The 21,810-nt window shown below is 37.5% G+C and overlaps 4 protein-coding genes across 4 annotated transcripts; 2 read left to right on the plus strand and 2 right to left on the minus strand.

Annotated features, from left to right (window-relative positions):
• Positions 1 to 226: 226 nt before the first annotated feature.
• grk1b (G protein-coupled receptor kinase 1 b) lies at positions 227 to 4,783 on the plus strand. Its single transcript, XM_074672269.1, has 8 exons — positions 227 to 274; positions 1,446 to 2,155; positions 2,810 to 2,937; positions 3,218 to 3,375; positions 3,623 to 3,706; positions 3,850 to 3,974; positions 4,075 to 4,276; positions 4,500 to 4,783. Exons 2-8 carry the CDS (start codon positions 1,454 to 1,456, stop codon positions 4,781 to 4,783), a joined length of 1,683 nt encoding a protein of 560 aa, XP_074528370.1. The 5' UTR covers positions 227 to 274; positions 1,446 to 1,453.
• A 5,988-nt stretch (positions 4,784 to 10,771) lies between these two features.
• LOC141791933 (claudin-15-like) lies at positions 10,772 to 13,414 on the plus strand. Its single transcript, XM_074672646.1, has 5 exons — positions 10,772 to 10,988; positions 12,348 to 12,512; positions 12,928 to 13,009; positions 13,116 to 13,226; positions 13,315 to 13,414. Exons 1-5 carry the CDS (start codon positions 10,772 to 10,774, stop codon positions 13,412 to 13,414), a joined length of 675 nt encoding a protein of 224 aa, XP_074528747.1.
• A 1,790-nt stretch (positions 13,415 to 15,204) lies between these two features.
• Positions 15,205 to 17,619, minus strand: LOC141792010 (thialysine N-epsilon-acetyltransferase-like). Its single transcript, XM_074672757.1, has 6 exons — positions 17,433 to 17,619; positions 17,256 to 17,307; positions 16,148 to 16,231; positions 15,720 to 15,821; positions 15,548 to 15,588; positions 15,205 to 15,410 (listed from the first exon to the last, which is right to left on the minus strand). The coding sequence occupies exons 1-6, from the start codon at positions 17,493 to 17,495 to the stop codon at positions 15,231 to 15,233; spliced, it is 522 nt and encodes a 173-aa protein (XP_074528858.1). The 5' UTR covers positions 17,496 to 17,619; the 3' UTR covers positions 15,205 to 15,230.
• Positions 17,620 to 17,716: 97 nt separating this feature from the next.
• LOC141791681 (thialysine N-epsilon-acetyltransferase-like) lies at positions 17,717 to 21,791 on the minus strand. The gene is made up of 6 exons (XM_074672306.1): positions 21,585 to 21,791; positions 21,445 to 21,496; positions 20,162 to 20,245; positions 19,711 to 19,812; positions 19,520 to 19,560; positions 17,717 to 19,388 (listed from the first exon to the last, which is right to left on the minus strand). The coding sequence occupies exons 1-6, from the start codon at positions 21,645 to 21,647 to the stop codon at positions 19,209 to 19,211; spliced, it is 522 nt and encodes a 173-aa protein (XP_074528407.1). The 5' UTR covers positions 21,648 to 21,791; the 3' UTR covers positions 17,717 to 19,208.
• Positions 21,792 to 21,810: the final 19 nt, after the last annotated feature.

The following is a 21,810-nucleotide window of genomic DNA, read 5'->3' on the forward strand; positions in this document are numbered from 1 at the left end:
CAGGTACAGGGTAAACCTCGACCTGAAGCCCCAACCTTTTCAGCTCTGCAAGCTGCAGGGACGAGTGGGGTCGACAGAATAGTGAGCAGCTTTAAATAAAGAAATAGTATTTGACACTGTCTCAGGGGAGATGTGTCTCTTTTTTTGCTCTGGTTGATGGAACAAGAAGAAAAAGAAAACCGGAGAAGAAAATAAATATTGGATGCTGCCCAATTGGATTTAATCTATTGTCTTTGAGTCCCCATTTAGGTCTCTGCTACAGCTGGAGAATACAGTAAGTGGTTTGTTATTTATATTTATTGAATGGTATATGGCATCAGTATGGATATAGAATCTACCTTTGCTAAACAAGGAGTGTTTATTGATACTACTATTAAATTAACTTTTGGCATACAGATAATATGTTCCTGGGAAAGATCTGGGATTTTAGTGACATTTATTTTCCTTTTTAAAATTTTTAAACAATCTGTGACAACATGATTCTTATGAGTTCCTCTAGTTTCAATTACTTTAAGTAACTTTAATTAAGTAAAAGCTAATCTTAACTTAACAAAGTAAAAGAAATCCTATGACTAGCAATATAATCACAATGTCTGGTGAGATACTCTTGCTGATAAAACATGACAAAATGCGTTTAAAAATATAGAATGAATAAGCAACACGTCCAGTCATGTCTTTAAAAATCTCTGGTATCAACAGTCAGTGTTAATTGGATGAAGGAGAAAGCCAACAGTATCACCACTTGTACCAGGTCAAGATGAAGCAGCTTACAGACGTGAAATAGACACCGTGGAAGACTTAACATTGCCAGCCGGAGATCTACTTCTCGCTTGGTGTCCTACTTTTTTGCAGGGAGATCTATTCTTCTGGTGTTGCATGTATCTAAAACAGTTAAGATAGTAATATATAATAAAAATAAAATCCCAGTCTCTTGAGGTTAAGATTGTTTTAACACCTGCAAAGCCAATAAACAAAAGCAGGTGAAGGAAAAATCCCTTTTCCCAATGTATTTGGGTCATGGAGGTTGTACATAAGTATTTTCATTACATTTATTATTAAGAAGGTGACAAGTTAGAGAAGTGAGAAGAAATCAGTCTGCTTCAATATGTGCTGATGTATTCTTTTCCAGGTTTACAGGTCTTTTAATACTTTGCATTACTTGATTGTGTGCATATCTTCCTGTATGCACCTAGTTAACTTGTGGAATTAAATAGTTCTTTGCAGAGATTGTTTTTCTTTTGAACAGCAGGGTGCAGCATATCGCTACATTATGTGTTGGAGTCAGTGAGTGTTGAGGACCAGAATCAGGGAATAAGTTGACCTTTCACTGCATCGAGGAAAGGAAAGGGAATATGTTGGTCACTGTTATCACAGCATGTCATGCTGTAAAAAGTTTAAGATAACCTCAATAACCGCTTTGCTTGTGTTGTTTGTGCCTCACAAAGGTGCAGCCATGGACATAGGTGGTTTGGAGACGGTGGTGGCAAACTCTGCCTACGTTTCAGCCCGTGGCAGTGTGGATGGAGCTGCAGCAGCTGCTGCTATGCGTGACAAAAAGATGCGGGCAAGGCTGAAACTCCCGCACATCAGAGACTGTGAACACATGAAGACAACTGTAGACTCAACCTTCGACAGCATGTGTGTTAAACAGCCCATTGGTAAGCGTCTCTTCCAACAGTTTCTGGATAGCGATGCACCCAACAAAAATGCTGGAGAGCTGTGGAGAGACATCCAAGAGTACACAACATGCCAAGAGAAGGACAGAGTGCAGAAGGCCCAGAAACTAGTCAATAAATACTATGAGTCTGCTTCAAAGAATTTTTGCAGCTTCCTGGAGGAGAAAGCCGTCACTCGAGTTAAGGAAGACTACAAGAACGTCCGTGGCGACCTCTTTAAGGAGAGCGAGCAGCAGCTGCTTAAACATCTTGAGAAGAAAGCCTTAGATGGCTTCAAAAACAGCATGTACTTCCTGCGCTATGTTCAGTTCAAATGGCTGGAAAGTCAGCCAGTGGATGAAAACTGGTTCATGGACTTTAGAGTCCTGGGTAAAGGAGGTTTTGGGGAAGTGTTTGCTTGTCAGGCCAAGGCAACAGGCAAAATGTATGCCAACAAGAAGCTGGATAAAAAGAGGCTGAAGAAACGCAAAGGCTATGAGGTAAAGTCCTCATATTACATCTGTTGTCCCACCCATATTTATTCACAATTGGCACAATGCCAATCCAAACAGAAACGACACAAAGCCAGCTTGCTGTATCAGCAATACTTGAAAAAGAAAGAACAAGAGCAGAGGGTTAGTTTTTACCTCTGCAGCTCATTGCAAAGAAGATTGTCTCTTTAAAGGGTCTCATAAAGCAGCTCAGAGACAGACTCAGACACTGAGGGATTGACTGGAGCCCCCAGCCTTTATGAGCATTAGTAGATAACGAACTTGCATAGGTGTTGCCTGTGATTAGAGGGGCACATCCCCTCTATTTGTAGTCTAACCACCTGGTAACCTTATGCTGTAGCACATCACATGCAGGAAGTCTGTATCTTATAAGATCCTGAATTGTAAACTACACCACATGCAGTCACATTGCTTGCCCAAATTTGAGACTGTCATGGCATAGGTACAACTGTAACTGCAAGGTGATAAGAAAAGTACTAGTCTCACAAAGTATAAAGAAAAATAATTTGTGATAAAGCTCCACCATAAATTTCTAAGTTTTATCAAGATTGTGCCAACAGTCTACAACTTTTCAAACTGACCAAAAAAGTTTTATTTTATCTAAGTATGACCAATGATTTTTTTATTTTGATTTGTATTTAGGGAGCAATCGTGGAGAAGCGCATCCTTGCAAAAGTTCACAGTCGCTTCATTGTCTCACTGGCTTACGCCTTCCAGACTAAGACTGATCTCTGCCTTGTAATGACCATCATGAATGGAGGAGACCTCAGGTACTTTGTATTTCATCATTATCACCAAATTTATTGTAATAATTATTGGAATATATTTGTAAAACCCATTACGTACTGGTTTCTACACCTACCAAGTTGTGCTCCATTGCTCTCATCATCACTAATCAGCCTTGCACAGATAAACCTGTCTGCTAAGATACAAATAGACCCTAGGTTGAACCCTGCCTTGAGTCAGAAGATCGCTTAATGTCTTGGGTAGGATTTTTTTTTCTCCTAAGAGGATTCAGAAACAACAATACCCATCTCTGCCATTTTACAGATTTCACATTTATAATGTGGACGAAAAAAATCCAGGCTTTGACGAGAAGCGAGCACGTTATTATGCCGCTCAAATCATCTGTGGGCTGGAGCATCTGCACCAGCACAGGATCATCTACAGAGACCTAAAACCAGAGAACGTGCTGCTGGATGATGCAGGTAAAGTTTCTGATTTACCCTATTGGCTACTTGGTGTGTTAACAGCTGATTGGTTAAAAGAATGAGGATGGCTGACTTGTAACCGTGGTACTCTTGCCACTAACACTTGGTTCAGTGGATGACAATTATGCGATACAAAATTTATATGAAAATCCAACCTAACTGTTAGCGTGACTCATAAATTTAACAGCCTTAAATTGGTCATCAATCCACTAGCTCAAGCCAATGCTTTTTTTCCACCACCCAGGACATGTTCGCCTGTCTGATTTGGGATTGGCTGTTGAACTCCCGCCAGGAAAAGATAAAACAACTGGATATGCTGGAACCCCAGGTAAAAACATCCAATGTCTGTCGTTGAAATTAAAAAAGCCAATAGGAGTGCATACACTATGTGGTCATTTTTACCGTAAAAATTAAAGCGGTATAAACGTTATAGGTTACGCTCCTAACTACAACTACATTGTTTGAACCTAGGTTTCATGGCTCCAGAGCTGATCCAGAAGAAGGAATATGACTACACAGTTGACTACTTTACACTGGGAGTAACAGTATTTGAGATGATTGCTGCCAAAGGGCCCTTCAGAGCACGAGGAGAGAAGGTATCAATTGCTGAAAAAAGCACAATAGGAGAAAGAGAATTTCCCAATTCACCTGTTTGCCCTGGTTCATTGCCAGTTCTTTTGCTTTCTCTCTTTTTAGGTTGAGAATGAGGAAGTTGTTCGCAGAATCTTGAATGACCCACTTCCATTTACACCAACCTTCAGCAAAGACTGCAAGGCTATCTGTGAAGGCCTGCTGGACAGAGACCCAGTAAAACGCCTTGGGTTTAAAAATAATTGCTGTGATGAGCTCAAGAACCAGACCTTCTTCAGTGAAATTAACTGGGGTCGTCTGGAAGCAGGTGGGCAACTTGTCCGAAACCATCCAAACACTGATCAATCTAGGTAGCGGTGTTCAAAACCTTTTAAAGAAGCAGTGGCTAGAGTCTCAGCATAGACAGCCTCAGATCCCTCAGCAGAAAGGCATCCAAGATAACAAGCAACACAAGGGCGAAAACACAACAAAAATATCTGTTCATATTCTTCTTGTCTTGTTAAGTCTTTGTTTTCTTCTTTGATTTACAGGTATGCTACCTCCACCATTCGTCCCTGATCCCAAGATGGTTTACGCCAAAGATATTGATGATGTGGGCGCCTTCAGCACAATAAAAGGTTTGGTCCTGGATAACAAGGACACTGAATTCTTCAATGACTTCGCTTCCGGCAATGTCCCAATCCCCTGGCAGGAGGAAATGATTGAGACGGGTGTGTTTGGAGAGATGAATATCTGGGGGGAGAATGGCAAGCTACCCAATGACCTTGACCCAAACTTTGTGGAAGCCAAAGGTGGAGGATGTGTGCTCCTTTGAGCAGCAGATGAAGAGAAGGGAGGGAGAGTTGCGGAAAATACATGCTATTAGAATCAACGATTGCCCATATGCTGCCACTTACTTTATCTATATTATCTGTAATTTGTACAATTATCTGTTACTGATGTAATGAATGAATGAACGTTCTATAAATACTGACATAAGCATTACGTATTATATATCTTTATTCGATACTACAGCAGAACTTTTATTGTGATTTATTTAGTGTTTATTCTCAAGAGGCAGCTTGTTAAAAAAAAAAGTTGATGTAGCTGAAAAACCGTGTATGTAACAAAACTGTAAATATGGTTGTACTGACATAACTACTGAATTACTCCTTTATGCCAATAATTTTGTTTAGTAATGATGTACAAATTAAGAAAGTGTCAGTTTGTAGAGATGCATGCAATGAATATGTTATATAAATGATTGGACCACACAAAAAAGGTCTGTATGTGTATTAGAAATGTATTTATTGGTTATAGAACAGGCAGTTCTTAAATGAATGTCATGGCAGAAATTGTGGACAGATGAGTTAAAAGCAATCAATAAAATTTTGCAAAGGAAAAATATCCTTTACATACAATAAGTGTTCAGTTTGTATACATTTTAATTTGAGGATTACAACTAGTACATGAATAGTGCAAAGAAAATGAGCTAAGAGGTTCCTTGGAATAAGAGTGTCATAACTACTACTACTAATACTACTACAGCTAAATTTTAGATTTGTTCAGAAAAGTATATAATAATACTGAAATTAGTTATGTAAAGTATCAAATGAGCTTTAGTTGCAATTAACACATTCATTATTGAGACTTACACAAAAACCCTTATTGCCCATCTTCATTAGTTGTAGGTTACCAAAGACTAAATCCTGAAACCACAAGTATGGAAAATTGGTACTTTAAGCTTATGATCTTAATTTGACCTGATCAACCCCAAAGAAAGTTATCTTGTCTATATTTGAGCATTTAAGTGAGCCAAAGCCACTGAGAGCTGTAGTCTTCACTATCAATCATACTGCTTATAAGACTATTTCAAATCTGTGACTTCACCGAAACTCTGTGACAAAGAGTACACAAATACTGACTGTTCAAATTTATACACCTGACACATTATTTAAACAGCTTTGACTGAAAGCTGTACCCACTCATGAATCATAATCTCAGTGTAGTTCAACAGAAAAAAAGATCTGGTCAAGTTCAGAGTACTTCAACGGTTACAATAAAAAACCCAAAAATATCACTGTATACACAGACCAACATTATTTTGTGTCGAACTGTAGTTATTGGAGCAGTTGTTCTGTGATATTAAAGTGACAAGGTCATCCCCATTAGCTCAGTGGTTGCCAAAAGACTTGAGTTTTTTGTACAAAGAACTCAAATGGGAAAATTGTATTGGCAGAAGTGGTTTCAGAAGAAATCACAGATTTAAAATGTTGAACCAAGGAGTAGTACTTTAATGTTTTCTGGGATGAAAACTTTGATTTTTCTTCAATTAATACTGTGAAAAGCCCACATTCAGACTGGGATAGATTTATTCATGAAATAAAATATTGCATCTTAGATTCAAATACCACTTTGAGAATGGGATTGTATTTTACTACCATGAAACTCAGAAGGATTTTTTTTTTATCTAAATGTTTGAAACATCTTGGTATTTTCAAAAGTAAAGTTAAATAGATAGATAGATAGATAGATAGATAGAATTTATTGTCATTGTGACATGTAAAATGCACAACGAAATTTAAAATAACCATGTAGTCTGCCTGATTTTACAATCAGACTTTAACTTGATGCTTTAAATTAAACTAGAGAAGTTAAAAAAGTATGTTGGATAAAATATTAGATTTTTGTTACACATATATGACTTCATATCACAGCCAACGTCAAAGGCTGAAAACCATAAAAGGATTCCAGGTTCATTTTGGGTGACCCCTCCCTTGAAGCGAGGAGGTCAACGCGGACACGAGGGAATAAATATTACAGCTTACAGAGGGAAGGGCAAGCAAATAAAACATTGACAGAGAATTGATTATGATTTAAAGCCTTAACGATGGTTCATTACAGTTTATATATAACAGTACTTTGAACTGTGCTTCTGATTGCTGGTTGGGCAAAAGAAAATTCCCATTTGATAAGATACAGACAGTAAATTATGTGTACGAGTTCCCAAAGAGGGTAAACACTTTTGTTTACTTTGAAAAATCATCCTCACAGGATTGTGGATATTTCTAATGTAAGTTTATAATGACTGTGTTTCAGAAGAGGAACACAAAACACAGGACTGACTGGTGCCATGCATATGTTCAGTCACCTGCCAGTGACATATAAAAAAAGAAAAAATCTAAACTCTTTTAATGTTGCACTCTTCCATAAGTTCCTTACAGTATAGAGCCAAATGATCCATCGCAAGGGTGTGTAAGCACAAACTGGCCTTTCAGGTGACAGCACTGTATTCAAACATAACATTTCAAAAGAAAGCCATCAGTATTATACCTATATGCTCTGTTAAAAGAAAAAAAAAAAACGAATTTACAGTTTAAGACTCAAACACTGTCTTTTGTCCTGCTGCAAACCTGTTAATGCTTAACCACAACTAAAATAGACACCTTCTACCTCCATAAATCACCCACCTTACCTAGCTATGACCTCTTTTTACTGTTTCCACAGTACTATTTGCTTATGAAGCCTGAATTGATCTTCCTAAAATCACAAGCTACCATTTCAAATTAACAGACAAGAGGACAAGATGATTGACATAGATTAAATAAATAAATCAAATAAGGATCAAACCCAAATAGAACTCCTCCTCTATTCTCTTGCAGATTTATTTCAGCACTACATCCTCTTAAAGTGCATTTTACAATTAAAGCTATCTATAAATGCAAACAAGATAAAACAATTAATTTATACTGCCCCCTGAGGAAGCTTCGAAGCATCTAAAGAAAAAGATTAGTCATCTAACCTCTCTTGGGTCAAAGATCTAAAGCTGTAATAATACATCAAATACCTAAAACCCTACCTCCAGTATAAATGAAAAGAGGAAAAAAAACATTGTATACTTACATTTCTATGGCAGGTAGGGGAAATGTCATCAATTTTGGGCGGGAATAGCGGACTTATAATGTAGCTACAGCCAACAAATCAATGTTCAAATTAGTCCAGGTTTGAGTGCGCATGAAAAAGATCCTGAGTCAGCTCTCACACTCCAAAAATGTATACCAGATATAGGAGTTGTGAATAGAGCAGCTCACGGTGCGATTATCTATTTGTTTTGTTAATTTCTAGGAGTAAACTTTCTTCAAGATGAAAGACATCATTGAGATTGTAGCACTTTTTCTAGGTTTTGCAAGCTGGATCTTGATTTTAGTATCACTTCAAGATCAATATTGGAAAGAGTCCACCACAGAAGGCAGCGTAATCACAACCTCCACAATCTATGAGAACCTTTGGATGTCTTGTGCAAGTGATTCAACAGGGATCTACAACTGTCGAGACTTTCCATCCCTTTTTGCTCTCCCAGGTAAGTTAGGTGTAATTTTTTATCAGCCTTTTCATGGTAATGAACACATATTACCAGATTCTGGAATGATCTCTTTTTTTAAAACAGCTGTTTTAAAATCATCTTTAAAATCAAAAAACTTGACAGCAATTGTCAGCCAAACAATCTGCTTGCTTCAATTTTGATTTTTCATATTATCAGCTTTCCTTTACATGTATTCTCATAATTCAGCTTTATGTAATAGATGACTATGCATTTTCTAATCTTTACTATTCAACTGAAAACAGCTCATTTTCTTTTACATGGTTAAGAGAAAGATTTATGAAGCAAGCATCTGAATAACAATAAACTACATTTTTGGGGCAACACAATCTTTGAGACAAAATAAGAAAAATGAGGCTGAAAATAAAGCTCACTTTTCTTTGATTTGTAAAGGCTGAACAACCATCTCTCCCTCAAGTCTAAGCTCTTGTCAATCCTCACAAAGAATCACAAAGCATCCAGGAGAAAAATATCAATCACTGAACACAGAAGACAAAGCATATATATTTAAGAGATTGAGGCACGACCTTTAACCCAGGAGTGTAAACAGATGTGAAATATCCACACATTACTGATTCAAATCCTTCAGCATTTTCTGGACCTATTCCTTAAAGCTCATTTACAGTGTTTATTCTCGTGTGCCACCGTACTACATTCCTGGCGTCTGAAAGCCTACTTGGCTCTATACTTATCTAACTGTATTCTAATCTCCACAGATCAGCAGCTGTACAATCAAGTGTCACAATAAAGTTTACGAAGTTCAAGGTTGAATACAAAGGGACTTATTGAACTTTTAAAAACATCTCTAAACAAAACAACATTGCAATGATTACATTATCATACAAACACTGTTTCTAAAAAAAGATCTGGTCATCAAAAAAAAAAAAAATTAGAGCCATAGAATTATCATTATACTTCACAGTGAGTGAACAGTACATGTGTGTGTATACAAACCCTTTGAATGGACACTACCTCTTTAATCTTTTGTACCTGTAAATTGCAACTAAGTGTCATCAAGACTTTATTCTTCTAAAGTTTTTGTGTTATCCAGGAAAAACTTCATTTAAATCAGAGATGTTGGCAAAAGATGTGCTGAGTTCAAAGCCTGACGCTGCACCACAGTGGCTGTCCAGGTTGTAAGCAGTAGATACTTGTTTGTCAGTGTTTCATTGTCACTCGGCAATACTCTGTTAAAACACCTGTAGGCAGTTGGGTTACTTTGCTAGTCAGATTGTCTAAATTGAAGCTACTTTTAAGGCTTTGTATGTCTTAAGTCTAGTCTAATCTAAAGAAAAAGACAATTAAAAGAGTAGAAAAGTGACCACAGTGCAACAGATTAGGACTGAACCCAGACCACCCGCTCAGTGGCTGCCCTCAAAAGGGCTCACAAACTTAGACACCATACTGGTGCCCCAAAGAACAACTGATGGGGATGATTTTCTCGCTACATTTGCTACTTGCTCGTTCACAGTAACTTTGTGCATACTATGACAAATTGGAGCTGATAAATGTTGCTGTTGATCTAACAACAATTACCACAATAAAATAAAGATACAGAGATAGAATGTTGACACAGGAAAATTGATGCCTCTCGGCAGACCATTCACAGAGGATGTAGTTTGAGCCATTTCAATCCATAGTTACATTTTGGAGGAGGTGTATGTCAAGCTATATGCCTGAGTCACATAAGAAAAGGGCACATTGATTTGATGAATAAGTATAAACCAGGCTTCAGGGGTTAAGTCAAACAGCTCTTTAATTTGCATTAGATAATGGAGTAAAATATTTAAAGCTACACAGCTATAGCAGTACCCTGTGGTGTTCTCTGTGATAACAGGCCAGTGAACAACCCAATATTTGTTAAACCAATGAAGACACATCTTTAGGGCTCAGATGTCAGGCAAGCAAACAGGTTTAAGAGAAAAACAGCAGACCTAGTCTTCTGCAGGTCATCATGTGATTCTGCACCCTCAGCCCCTAATGGCACGAGCTTCCAGTTATCCTTTGGACTCAGGGTCAGGTGAGGAGCCACATCCTGACTTGAATCCCATTAATAATGTTTTCACATCGTTGACACAGTGTTCAAACGAAATGTCAAAAGTTGAAAAATAGCTTTAAGTCTATAGACGCTGGCAAGCACGTTTGAAGGTTGGACTTGGCTGCTCTGTGGTCCCTCAAGTTGAGTAAACATTTAGAGTCTTTGAAAAGGCTCAATAGAGATGAGAACAATAGAGGAAATTATAAGTGAACTATTTGGAATTAATCATTGATTTGTTGTTTTCTAGCATCTTAGCTCATGGGTTAGAGGAAACTGGTGTGGCATACTGAGACTGTGCGAGGACCAACTCCACACGTTTGTGAAGGAAGAGATCGCAGAGAGTCAGCTTTGTGAAAAGGCTTTTTTCGGATAAGTCGACGTGGGTAGGGCAGAAACAAGAAAATATGAATGCAATAGTGGAAGCTTTTGCCTTCTTTTTGGGCTTTCTGGGATGGCTGATGGTTGGCGTTGCCCTTCCAAATCGATACTGGAGGGTCTCTACGGTGGATGGCAATGTTATTACCACATCAACCATCTATGAAAACCTGTGGATGTCCTGTGCAACTGACTCGACAGGGGTTCACAACTGCAGGGATTTTCCTTCTTTGCTCGCACTTAGTGGTATGTTTCCAAGACAGACATTGTCTTAGTATTGATCGGTTTTTTATTAATCTGAAATGGTAATCTATCCACACACAAAGAAGAGAAACAAGCTTACAGACTGTGATTCAAAAATGGCAAGACTATTCTCTGTGATCAACAAAGTGTGCTACCTCAGATAGCTTTTAGTAAAGAGTACAGTCCGAGCAAATTAAATGTAATCAAATCTTATACTTCCAGTTTAACCTAAAACGTTTGAGGAATGGTTGTCATTATTTGCAATTTTTTTTCTTGATACTGTGGGACCTTGTTGTAGCTATAAAAGCTATCAGTAGCATTCTACTGTAGGGGCTATAATCAGAAGTAAAGAGGGGTAATATAAGATATAACAGGGTGACAAAGGATAAGCAAGAATGACCATAATGAACCTGGACAAACAGTGACTGAGATAATCGAAGAACAATAGAACAATAAATCAAAACCTCTTTATCAGAGCCTTTGACTACTTTGGCATTAATTACCTGCTAATAAAAATACTCGTGTTGTATTTCTGTAAACATTTACTAAAGTTAGACAAGCATGTGAAAAACAAATCTGGATGTCTAGCCTGGTCTTGAGACATGTAGTAAAACTTTTGTGAAGCCCTATTTGTTAGGACATAGACATACATACTGTTTGACATTCAAAAAATGCTCTTTTTGTGTTGAGACAGAACAATAAAAAAATTATCGAAGTGTTGGCATAGCATTACAGATTTAAATTTTTTGGAACCCTTTGGCCAATCCTTTTTTTCTGAATCCTCGTACTGATATAGACAGATTCTGGTTAATTGTTCTGACTACAATCATGAGCTTCAAGACATAGTCTCACTCCAGTATATGTCCTAGAGAGAAATTAGTTTTTAAAATAAAATAAATAAGTAAAAAACTTTAAAATACAAAAAAAACAAGCAAACAAAAACATAAGAACATCTAATCAAAGGTATGTTGAGCCTCTGCCATATCAACAAGAAAATGAATCATCGGCTGAGTAATGATGAGTGTTGAACACGCCTTTATGGATACTGCAATTCTAGTTCAGGGCTTTGGCAACCATGTCAACAATGCCTGTGTACAGTTTGTATGCGTTGAGTGAAGATAAACAGATTCTACGCAGACTAGGATTAGTATCAGTGAGCCTCACAATTGCTTTAAAAGTCTGTCCTTTGTACAATCAAAACAAAAAAACAGTCAAAAAACAGAGCTGTATTTACACAGTAAGTAATTTTATAGTTCTCTTACTGTTGCAACTTTGTGTTTTATTTCTCGCCATATATTGCAAAACTTGGGTTTATGTGTCTATGAACCATGTCTTAGAGCTACCTTCTTTGTTTTATTACAGGGTACATTCAAGCGTCTCGAGCACTCATGATTGCTGCCATTGTGTTTGGGACGTTTGGGCTTGTGGCCACTCTTGTAGGAATGAAGTGTTCAAAAATAGGAGGGGAAAACTACATCCTGAAGGGAAGGATTGCTGCAATTGGTGGAGTGTTCTTTTTACTACAAGGTAATGAATTGGGGATTTGATTACATCAACATGCTAACACATAACACATAAAGAATGAATGTTGGGTAGAGGAAGGGTTTCAGCCCCTTGAAAACAGTTAAGGAAATGTCTGCCTTAGCAAATTTATTAAGTGAAGTCTTGAAGTTATTCCAACATGAGATAATCTTTGCTATCAGATAGGGACTCACTCATCCAAGAGGTAATTATCCTGAAAACTGTCTGATGCTCAAAAGCCTGATACTACAATAGCTGTTTGCATTAGGTTAAATAACACAAATTACAAAAAAATGAAGGAATTAACAGGACAAGTATTCCCTTCTTCAGTTAATTTGAGAAGCTGCTTTCTTTTTGTTCTCAAATAACCAAGTGCACTGGGGAAAAATCCCACTTTTTTAAACTAAACTATCTTTCCTAGGTCTTTGCACCATGATTGCCATATCCTGGTATGCAGCCAACATCACGCAGGAGTTCTTTGACCAGTTTTATCCAGGGACAAAGTAAGTCAATACAATCCATATCAGCTTGACCAATAGTTTCAGCGATGCTGATGTTGTGACTGTGGATTCAATGACACATTGAAACCAAAATGCTGTTGTATCATAGGTATGAGATTGGAGAAGGCTTGTACATCGGCTGGGCTTCAGCCGTACTCGCTATGTGTGGAGGTTCCTGCCTGATGTGCGCGTGCAAATTGAGTAATCCCAATGAAAAAGTGTGAGTATTTTGGTGAAATTAAATATATTAACTGGGTGGGTGTAATGAAAAGTGCTGCATGTTTCCTAACACATGCACCATTTTTTAGGCCATATCCATACCAGCCAACCTCAAGAGGACATGTGCTGTCAACTGTGGCAACGTCTCAGACAGCACCAAGCCAATATGGAAGAAATGCTTACGTCTGAGTGGAAGGAGAGGAAGGCAGAATTAACAGAGCTCTGATCACTTTATACTTCCTTTATGGGGATAGACTTGATTTTGAGATGGGATATTTCATATTAGCTCTGATTTTTCATGTTTATGTACATATGTTTGTTTTCTCCCTGTTCCAAGTGTAACAGATTTGTAATTGCTTAAATACAGAATTGTTCTAAGAGACAGTAAATATACTTTATTCTTGATTTTTAACACATTAATAATGTGAGGAGGCTATTAATAAAGGACCACTTGTTTATCTTTTCACAACTTCTAAACACAATTTTTTTACCCTTTGTTTTTTTGTCTGAGTAGGACAATAATTAGGTGACAATCAACAAATGGTTCATCCTTAAATTCCCTTAAAACTACGTATTACTTTTTATATGTATTCTTTGTATTACAGAGTTAATCTGAATTGTGACTTTTTAATGCATATTTCATTGCCATTATTGTTCTAATCCTCAGGGTCAAGTCTTCTGAAACATAAGTAGTTGTTATTATAGGTGTTTTTTTGTGCACTGTAAACTGTTTTTGCATTGTGAATGACCTTACTTTGTTCGGAGGGCGGTTATGATGTGTTATTGTAGATTTTGTATGTATCATACTTATATTAAACATTATTTTTACTGACTGATTTTCTAATCCATGAGAATGCAGATGAAACACAACTATTTTCCTCATAGTGATGAGCAATACAATAATAATGATTATTATTATCATTGATTATTACAATCATTGTTGTTAATAATAATTATTATTATTATTATCATTGATTATTACTATCATTGTTGTTGTTAATAATAATAATAATAATAATAATAATAATAATAATAATAATAATAATAATAATAATAGTGTTGTTGTTGTTGTTGTTGTTATTATCATTATTGATAATGCTTGCTCAAATACTTACAGAGAGGAGCTTTAATTGGAACAGCTGAAGTCTAGGTTTGTAACCATGAAATACAGTCTGACAAATTTAGGCCAAAAAGCTTCAGTGCACATTGTCATATTCAGCAGATCTCTTCAAAAATGGAAAGAATTTCGTCAAATGACAATTTAAGAGACATATATGAAAGTTCAGTTGCACCAACTTTTTTATTCCGTGGCTGGTCAGGTGCCTTTCTGTATTCCACTTGTGCCCAATAACTGTTGAGAAAGGCTCCAGCTCCCAACTCCTCAAGGGAAGAGCAATTAAGGTAATGGATGAATGGAATGGCCAAGTACCAAGTATGTTTATTTAGGGTGCCATCTACTGGCAAGACGTTCTGTTGCAACCTGAATAAGGTAACATTTAAGTTAATACGCTGTGCTGCTCAGAATTTGGACTCACTTCTCCAAGCTACACAAAATCCTCATAATTTAATGATAAAAGCACAGTCATGAACAGGATTTAAAAGCTCACTGAATATGCTCATATTTTTGTGAACTGAATGGCTCCATTGGAAACTTATGAACATGTGAGCAATGTGAGAACAGCTCACTCTAGAGAGGTATCAGGAGCTGCCAAGAGCATCCTGTGCTGAACTTATGGCACCTGACAGGCTTTTGGCAGGCTTAAGGTGGTAAGTTTTCAGATGAAGTCCTCAGTGCTGATGGGGCCTGCTCCTGAGAACAATGTGATGGAGATTTATAGCTGATCCCAAAAGGCAACAATTGCTTGGAAAAAACATCAAAATGTGGAAAAAAAATACATTTTTCTTCAACTGACAGAAAAGGTAATCAAGACTTTATTAGCCTGGCCTACCTGGGTATGAAAAGAACATTTACCTGTCACTTTTTAAAATATTTTCTTGGAAACTTTCAGTCTTTAGGTGCCTCATTTGCTAAATTGTCCAGACTTTGATTATCAAAGCGTATAAAGTGCCAGCCTTCACTCTCAGTTAGGTCCTGAGCTCCTTTCGCAGCATAGAAGTTTCGCGCCTGAGTATTCCAGTCAAATAAAGACAGTTGGAGCTGAACACACTGCTTCTTTTTCCCTATCTGAAAAAGTAACCAAACAATTTTGATTAGTTATGGACCTTTTTTTTTTCCTTAAAACACAAAGAGATTTTCAGCACCAACAAAATGTTTGCGAATGTAATTACTCCTATTTCAGTGACTGACAAAAGAGAGCCTACCTCTGCCACTTTGCTGAGTAAACCTTTGCCAATGCCATTTCCTGTCAAGAAATACATAAACAAGAAAGCTATTTTTTTATTTTACACACAATTAAGGTGTCAAACACTTCTTAGTTTTTCCATGCTAGTTTAAACATATGCATTGTCGGCATTGACCCAACCTGCATCATACCTCTGAATTCTGGCATCACGTACAGATCCTCTAAATACACTGACCGTCCCTTCCATGTACTGTAGGTGTAAAAGTAAAGAGCGTATCCGACCAATGTGAATCCTGTGTGAAAAGAAAGATAAAGGTCTTAAATATAACCAGAAAACAATTACAGTTTTGACTGTGCAGAAAATACTTTTGTGTATGAAGTGAAAAGCTTACTAAAGTTCTTATTTACTAAAAGGGAACACCCCAAAAAACTATGTATCATCTACAATGACATTCAGAACTGATTTTAAGGTAAAAACAATACATCAGTGTTAAACTGTGGGTTTTACAATAAGCTATAACAACTAGTCCTGAACAGCATTTGCTCATTTATCATCCAACATCATAAAATAAATTCACAGCACACCAGTAATTATCATCATAAGAGAAAAACACTTTACCTTCTTTGGATTTATACTCCTCAGAAACTTCTGCAACGACACATTCAAAGAAGGGGTTTGGGCAGAAACCATCACGCTCCAGCTCTTAAGTAAAATAAAACATTTTAGTAATTAGTGTTCATATATATTCAAATTTTCAAATGACCTTTAAATCAAATGGTGTGTAGATACCAAATAGTCTGTTAGGGTATCAAAACCTTGAGAAGAACCACATTAACATCAGCTGAGTCACATTTTTCTACACCCCATGAGGTTTGCCCACAAGCGGCTGGCCTGGGTTTGAATCTGACTCTTCTCTGCTCTATCCACTGTCCTCTCTATCTGATTAAAGGCATGAAAATGTCACACTGTATTTTTGCTCAGAGAATGTGACACGACACAGTAAACGAAATATTATGTATATGATGTGCTTGTAAAATCGAATATACAGGACAAAGTGCCTTATAGAGCACCGTCTGAGAGGACGATTTACAGCCATGCTTTGTACAGTCTGTAAGAAGTATTCGCATGTTTGATTTTTAAAACGTTTCCTGCTCCATTCTGTTGCAGCTTACAGCTAAAATCTAGAAATCTTATCCATTCCTGTAACCACAGTTTGTTCTTCAAGAGGCCTGCTCCTCTGCATGAAGACTCATCTTTAGCATGGTCACTACTCAGTAAACATACTAACATCAACATAACACTGCTTTAAAAGATGCAGAGCCTAAAGTCTTCCAATTGTCCATTAATGTCAGACTGTTAAACAATAACCATATCTAATAATCAATCGTTTTTTCTAGCAAGACACTTGTTGCTCTGAAAGATCACAGGTACATTACAAGGGTTACAACCCATTTATAATGGTGTGGTGAGGGTTTTCTTGAGGGTGTGATTTCCAGGACACATACATGAAAAAATCATGTTTATTGTTGTGTTATCTTTGATTTAAACTTCTAAATATCATGGATTCACTTTGCACGAAAATTTGCTGTACTATTTCACCTCCTCTCTGGTTTTGGTTTCATTCAGTCTTAGCTAAGTGTTATCCAATATTCCAATAATGTGATTGTGGTTAGGGCAAGCTTCATAGCCATGATAGTTCTTTCTCCTTAAACAAGGGCAGTTTTACCTTCATGAGAGATTTTCACCTGGTCAGCCATCTTAACATACACCGCCAACTCCTGAGAAGTAAAAGAAGTTACACTTATGAACAGGTGCATTTCAACTGTGCGGAGCCAGCAGTTATACTCCAGAACACAACTTGAGAAGCTAGCTCTTTGACACAACATTCAGCACTGAAACTCACCATTATCATTCTCGATATATCTCTGCAGTCCTCTTTCGTTGCAGCTCGTACTTTGAAATTCATTTCAGTGAGAGTTACAAGAATTACTTTTCACTGAACAAACGTCAAAGTAAAATTGATCCTGCATGTGTTGTCAAAGGGTGGCAAATGTTTACTGTGCCGAACACTGACCACACAGCCTTGGGCAAAGCAGTGACAGGCAGAAGACACCAAAGGTACAGGAAGTGGTTACAGTATGACTGTCCTTCAAATTAAAGGACAAGCTTCTTTGGAGTTGTGGTTAATGGTGGTATTCAATCAAGCATCTGGATTATCATTAAATTCTTACACTTTACGTCAAAAAGAACAACTGCCAAAGTTTTGGACCCTGAACAAATTTAAAGAACTTGAGCTGAAGTACAGTATTTGTTTGGGGGCACTCATGATAGTTTCCATTTTGCCTGAGACATTTGGGCTTGTGGCCATTCTTGAAGAAAATAAGTGCTCAAAAATAAGATGAGAAAACTACATCCTGAATGGAAGTATTGATGCAATCAGAAGGGTGTTGTTGTTTTTTTTTTACTAATAGGCAATAAAGACTTCAGACTTAATAATAAATGACAATTCCAGAGACAAAAAGGAAAGCTCAGTCAAGCAGACTTTACTTGACATCATGAATATGGTTTTCAGCATCTGAAAATGAATCAGGAGCTGCATGGCAGTGCAGTGGTTTGTACTGTTGCCACAAGAAGGTCTGAATCCCTGGCTGGTCAGGTGCCTTTTTTTTCAGGTTGATTGGTCACTCTAAATATGCAAAGTGTGTGTGTTGGATTGTGATAGGCTAGTGAATTGTCAAAGGTGTACCCCATTTGCGCCCAAGGAAACCTGGGATAAATCCAGCTCCCACCCCAGCAAAAAAAGCAGTAAAGGTAATGGATAAATGGAATGACCAAGTGCTATAATTATGTAGGTTCCAAGTGCCATCTACTGTCAGGACGTGGTGCTGCGTCCTGAACAAAGTTTACATTTAAGTAATTTAGCTATGCTGCTAGAAATCTGGGTCTGTATGCACATCCAGCAATTAGTGAGGAAAACAGACGGTTTGTACCAATGGTGAAAAAAAAAATGATGAGCCGTATGCATGAGTCAGGTTAACACCCAAAAAGAGCATTAAATTTAATGGCAGTAGACCCCACCATTACCAACACTAGGAACAGCTGTTTAGCAGTTTAAATGCAGACACTGTGCTTATGTGTTACTGTTTAAGACAAAATATGCAAAGACAGTGGATATTTAGGGATTGAAATAATCCTTTGGCAAGGCATGACAATGTGGAGCTTTACAGCAAATTCAGGAGAGAGTAGTGCAAAGCAGGCATTAGCAATTCTAATTTGTTTGATGGGGTTTTCCAAGAGGTTCCCCAGAATTAAGACATACACTGCACCTGCCACCTGCTTTCATAGTGTGATTAGCTGACTGGCCAATTATTTACAATATTGCATGCGGCTAACACTACTGCAGTGGTAACAGTACCTTAGGACTTCTGGTCCCATTTGTTTAATTATGTGCATAAAGGCCCTGACTCAATTCTTGCCTCACAATATCCTCCTAATCTACTGATAGAAACAACCATTACTTTCACACAAACCTAGTTTTCTTTGTTTTTTCATCGGGCTGATCTACGAATTTTACCTGAAAGACAGAATCTTAACCATGGCTTTATTAGCCTGGCCTTACTGAGCATGAAAAGAACATGTACCTGTACCTTTTTTTTTTTCAACATTTTCTTGGAAACTTTCAGTCTTTAGGTGCCTCATTTGCTAAATTGTCCAGGCTTTGATTATCAAAGCGTATAAAGTGCCAGCCTTCACTCTCAGTTAGGTCCTGAGCTCCTTTAGCAGCATAGAAGTCCCGTGATGGAGTATTCCAGTCTAATACAGACAGCTGGAGTCGGACACACTGCTTCTTTTTCCCTATCTGAAAAAGTAACCAAACAATTTTGATAAGTTATGGTTCTTTTTTTTTCCTTAAAACACAAAGAGATTTTCAGCTACAACAAAGTGTTTGCAAATGTAATTACTCCTATTTCAGTGACTGACAGAGCCTACCTCTGCCACTTTGCTGAGTAAACCTTTGCCAATGCCATTTCCTGTCAAAAGACAAAGAAACAAGAAAACCCTTAATTTTATTTCACACACAATTAAGGTATTATGATTCCATCAAGCATCAAACACTACTCAGTTTTTTCGTGCTTGTTTAGACGTTTGCATTGTCGACATCAACTCAACCTGCGTTATACCTCTGAATTCTGGCATCACGTACAGATCCTCCAAATACACTGACCGCCCCTTCCATGTACTGTAGGTGTAAAAGTAAAGACCATATCCGACCAGTGTGAATCCTGTGTGGAAAGAAGAATAAAGCTCTTACATATATTCAGAACACAGTTACAGTTTTGACCATGTATAAAGCACTTTTGTGTATGAAGTGAAAAAGTCTGATCCTCTTATTCAACTTAAAAAGTTGAACCCCCCAAAAAACCAAGCATCACCTACAATGACAGATGAATCTGGGTCTTACAATAAGCTATAACAACTAGTCATGAACAGCACTAGCTCACTTATCATCCAACATCATATAAAATCTTTAGTCTTACCTTTGAAAATGATCACAAATAAAATCTGTTAAAAGGCATGGGACTATTATTAACTAGGTGAATAATTCTCATCATAAGAGAAAAAACACTTTACCTTCTTTGGATTTATACTCCTCAGAAACTTCTGCAACAACACATTCAAAGAAGGGATTTGGGCAGAAACCATCACGCTCCAGCTCTTAAGTGAAATAAAACAGATCATTTTTTTTTACATTTGGTCTTCTCATGTTAACAAATAGTGTTCCTCTATATTTAAAATTTCAAATCACATTTACAGCAAATGGGATGTAGATACCAAATAGTCTGTTAGAGTATCAAAACCTTAACATCAACATCAGCATAACAATATCTAATTCTGCCAAATGAATCAGATATATTTCCTGCCTTTCCTACCTTTACATTGTCAGTCGTGTCCTGAATTCTTCAACCCTGTATCTGCATGCAGTCTTCCTCTTTCCTTCACCAATGGGCACATTTCTTCTTTTAATATAAATCATATCCCTCAAGTAATGATTTAACAAATGAACTTCAGTCAGCAGAAACGTCTCACCATCTTTGTGCTTGCAAACTCAACACAAAGAACTGAATACTGCATATGGCGCGTTTGCCAAAGCAGCATGCTGGTGGGATCCAATAAAAAGCAAGTGATTCAGAGAGAGTACTGTCTGAAGAGTCACATCACGGCCATTTTTGGTACAGACAGGCTAAGGCGTTTGCATGTCAGCCTCTTAAAAACCTTCCCTGCCCTGCTCTGTTCTGTGTTTGCTTGCAGCTCATGAGACATCTGAAAGTGGGAGCTTTAGGACGGAGTAAATGTCATCCACTCCTCCCACTCTTGCTGCCAAGTTTGCTTCTTTAAGGGTTCTGAGTGAAGACCTAACAAACAGTCTTTTTCTGTTACTGATTATTAAACCTATCTCAACATACCTCACGCTTCAAAGACGCAGAGACTAAACTCCTTAAATGTTCAACCAATGTCAGGCTGCACTTTGCACACTTTGAGCAACAAACACATCAGTATCTTTTTCTACTAAGAGTGCATATGATTGAGATCATTTCTTCTTAAACTAACTCAGATACTTGCTGTGAAAGATCACTGGTACATTGTTTGGGTTAAAAAGGTCTCAACCTATTTGAGCAATAAAGTTAAGAAGCATGTTTATTTAAGGGTGTGATTTACAAACCACTGGCGTTTGTGGTGTTCCAAGTTTTACCTACGCATCCAAATATAAAATCACATATTTTTTGGTTTGCTATTTATTAGCTTCTCTGGTTTTGGCTTCATTTAGTTTCAGTTAGTGTTGTTTCATATTGAGATTATGATTGTTGCCAGCTTCATAGCATATTTCTTTCTTCCTAAAAAAAATGCAGGATTACCTTCATGGGAGATTTTCACCTGGTCAGGCATTTTTTCATACACCGCCAGCTCCTGGGGAAAGGGGAAAATTATGGCATTGTGTGTCTTCGCAAAACTTACAACAGCTAGTTCGGTTACAGCGCCCGGTACCGAAACTCACCATTATCATTCTCGATACATCTTTGCAGTCCTCTTTCGTCGCAGCTCGTACTTTGAAATTCATTTCAGCGGCAGTTTTAAGATTTCACTTTTCACTGAACAAATGTCTAGGTAAAACTGTTGCTGCATGTGTTATCAAAGGGCGGCAATGCCGAACACTGGACACCACAAACAGCGGGTGACAGGTGAATATGCAGAAACCACAGGAAGTAGTTACGGCGCGGGAG

Source organism: Halichoeres trimaculatus, unplaced genomic scaffold, assembly GCF_033239565.1.
Source record: "Halichoeres trimaculatus isolate MK-OKI-2021-1 unplaced genomic scaffold, fHalTri1.1 fHalTri1_scaffold_6, whole genome shotgun sequence".
Classification (NCBI taxonomy): Eukaryota; Metazoa; Chordata; class Actinopteri; order Labriformes; family Labridae; genus Halichoeres; species Halichoeres trimaculatus.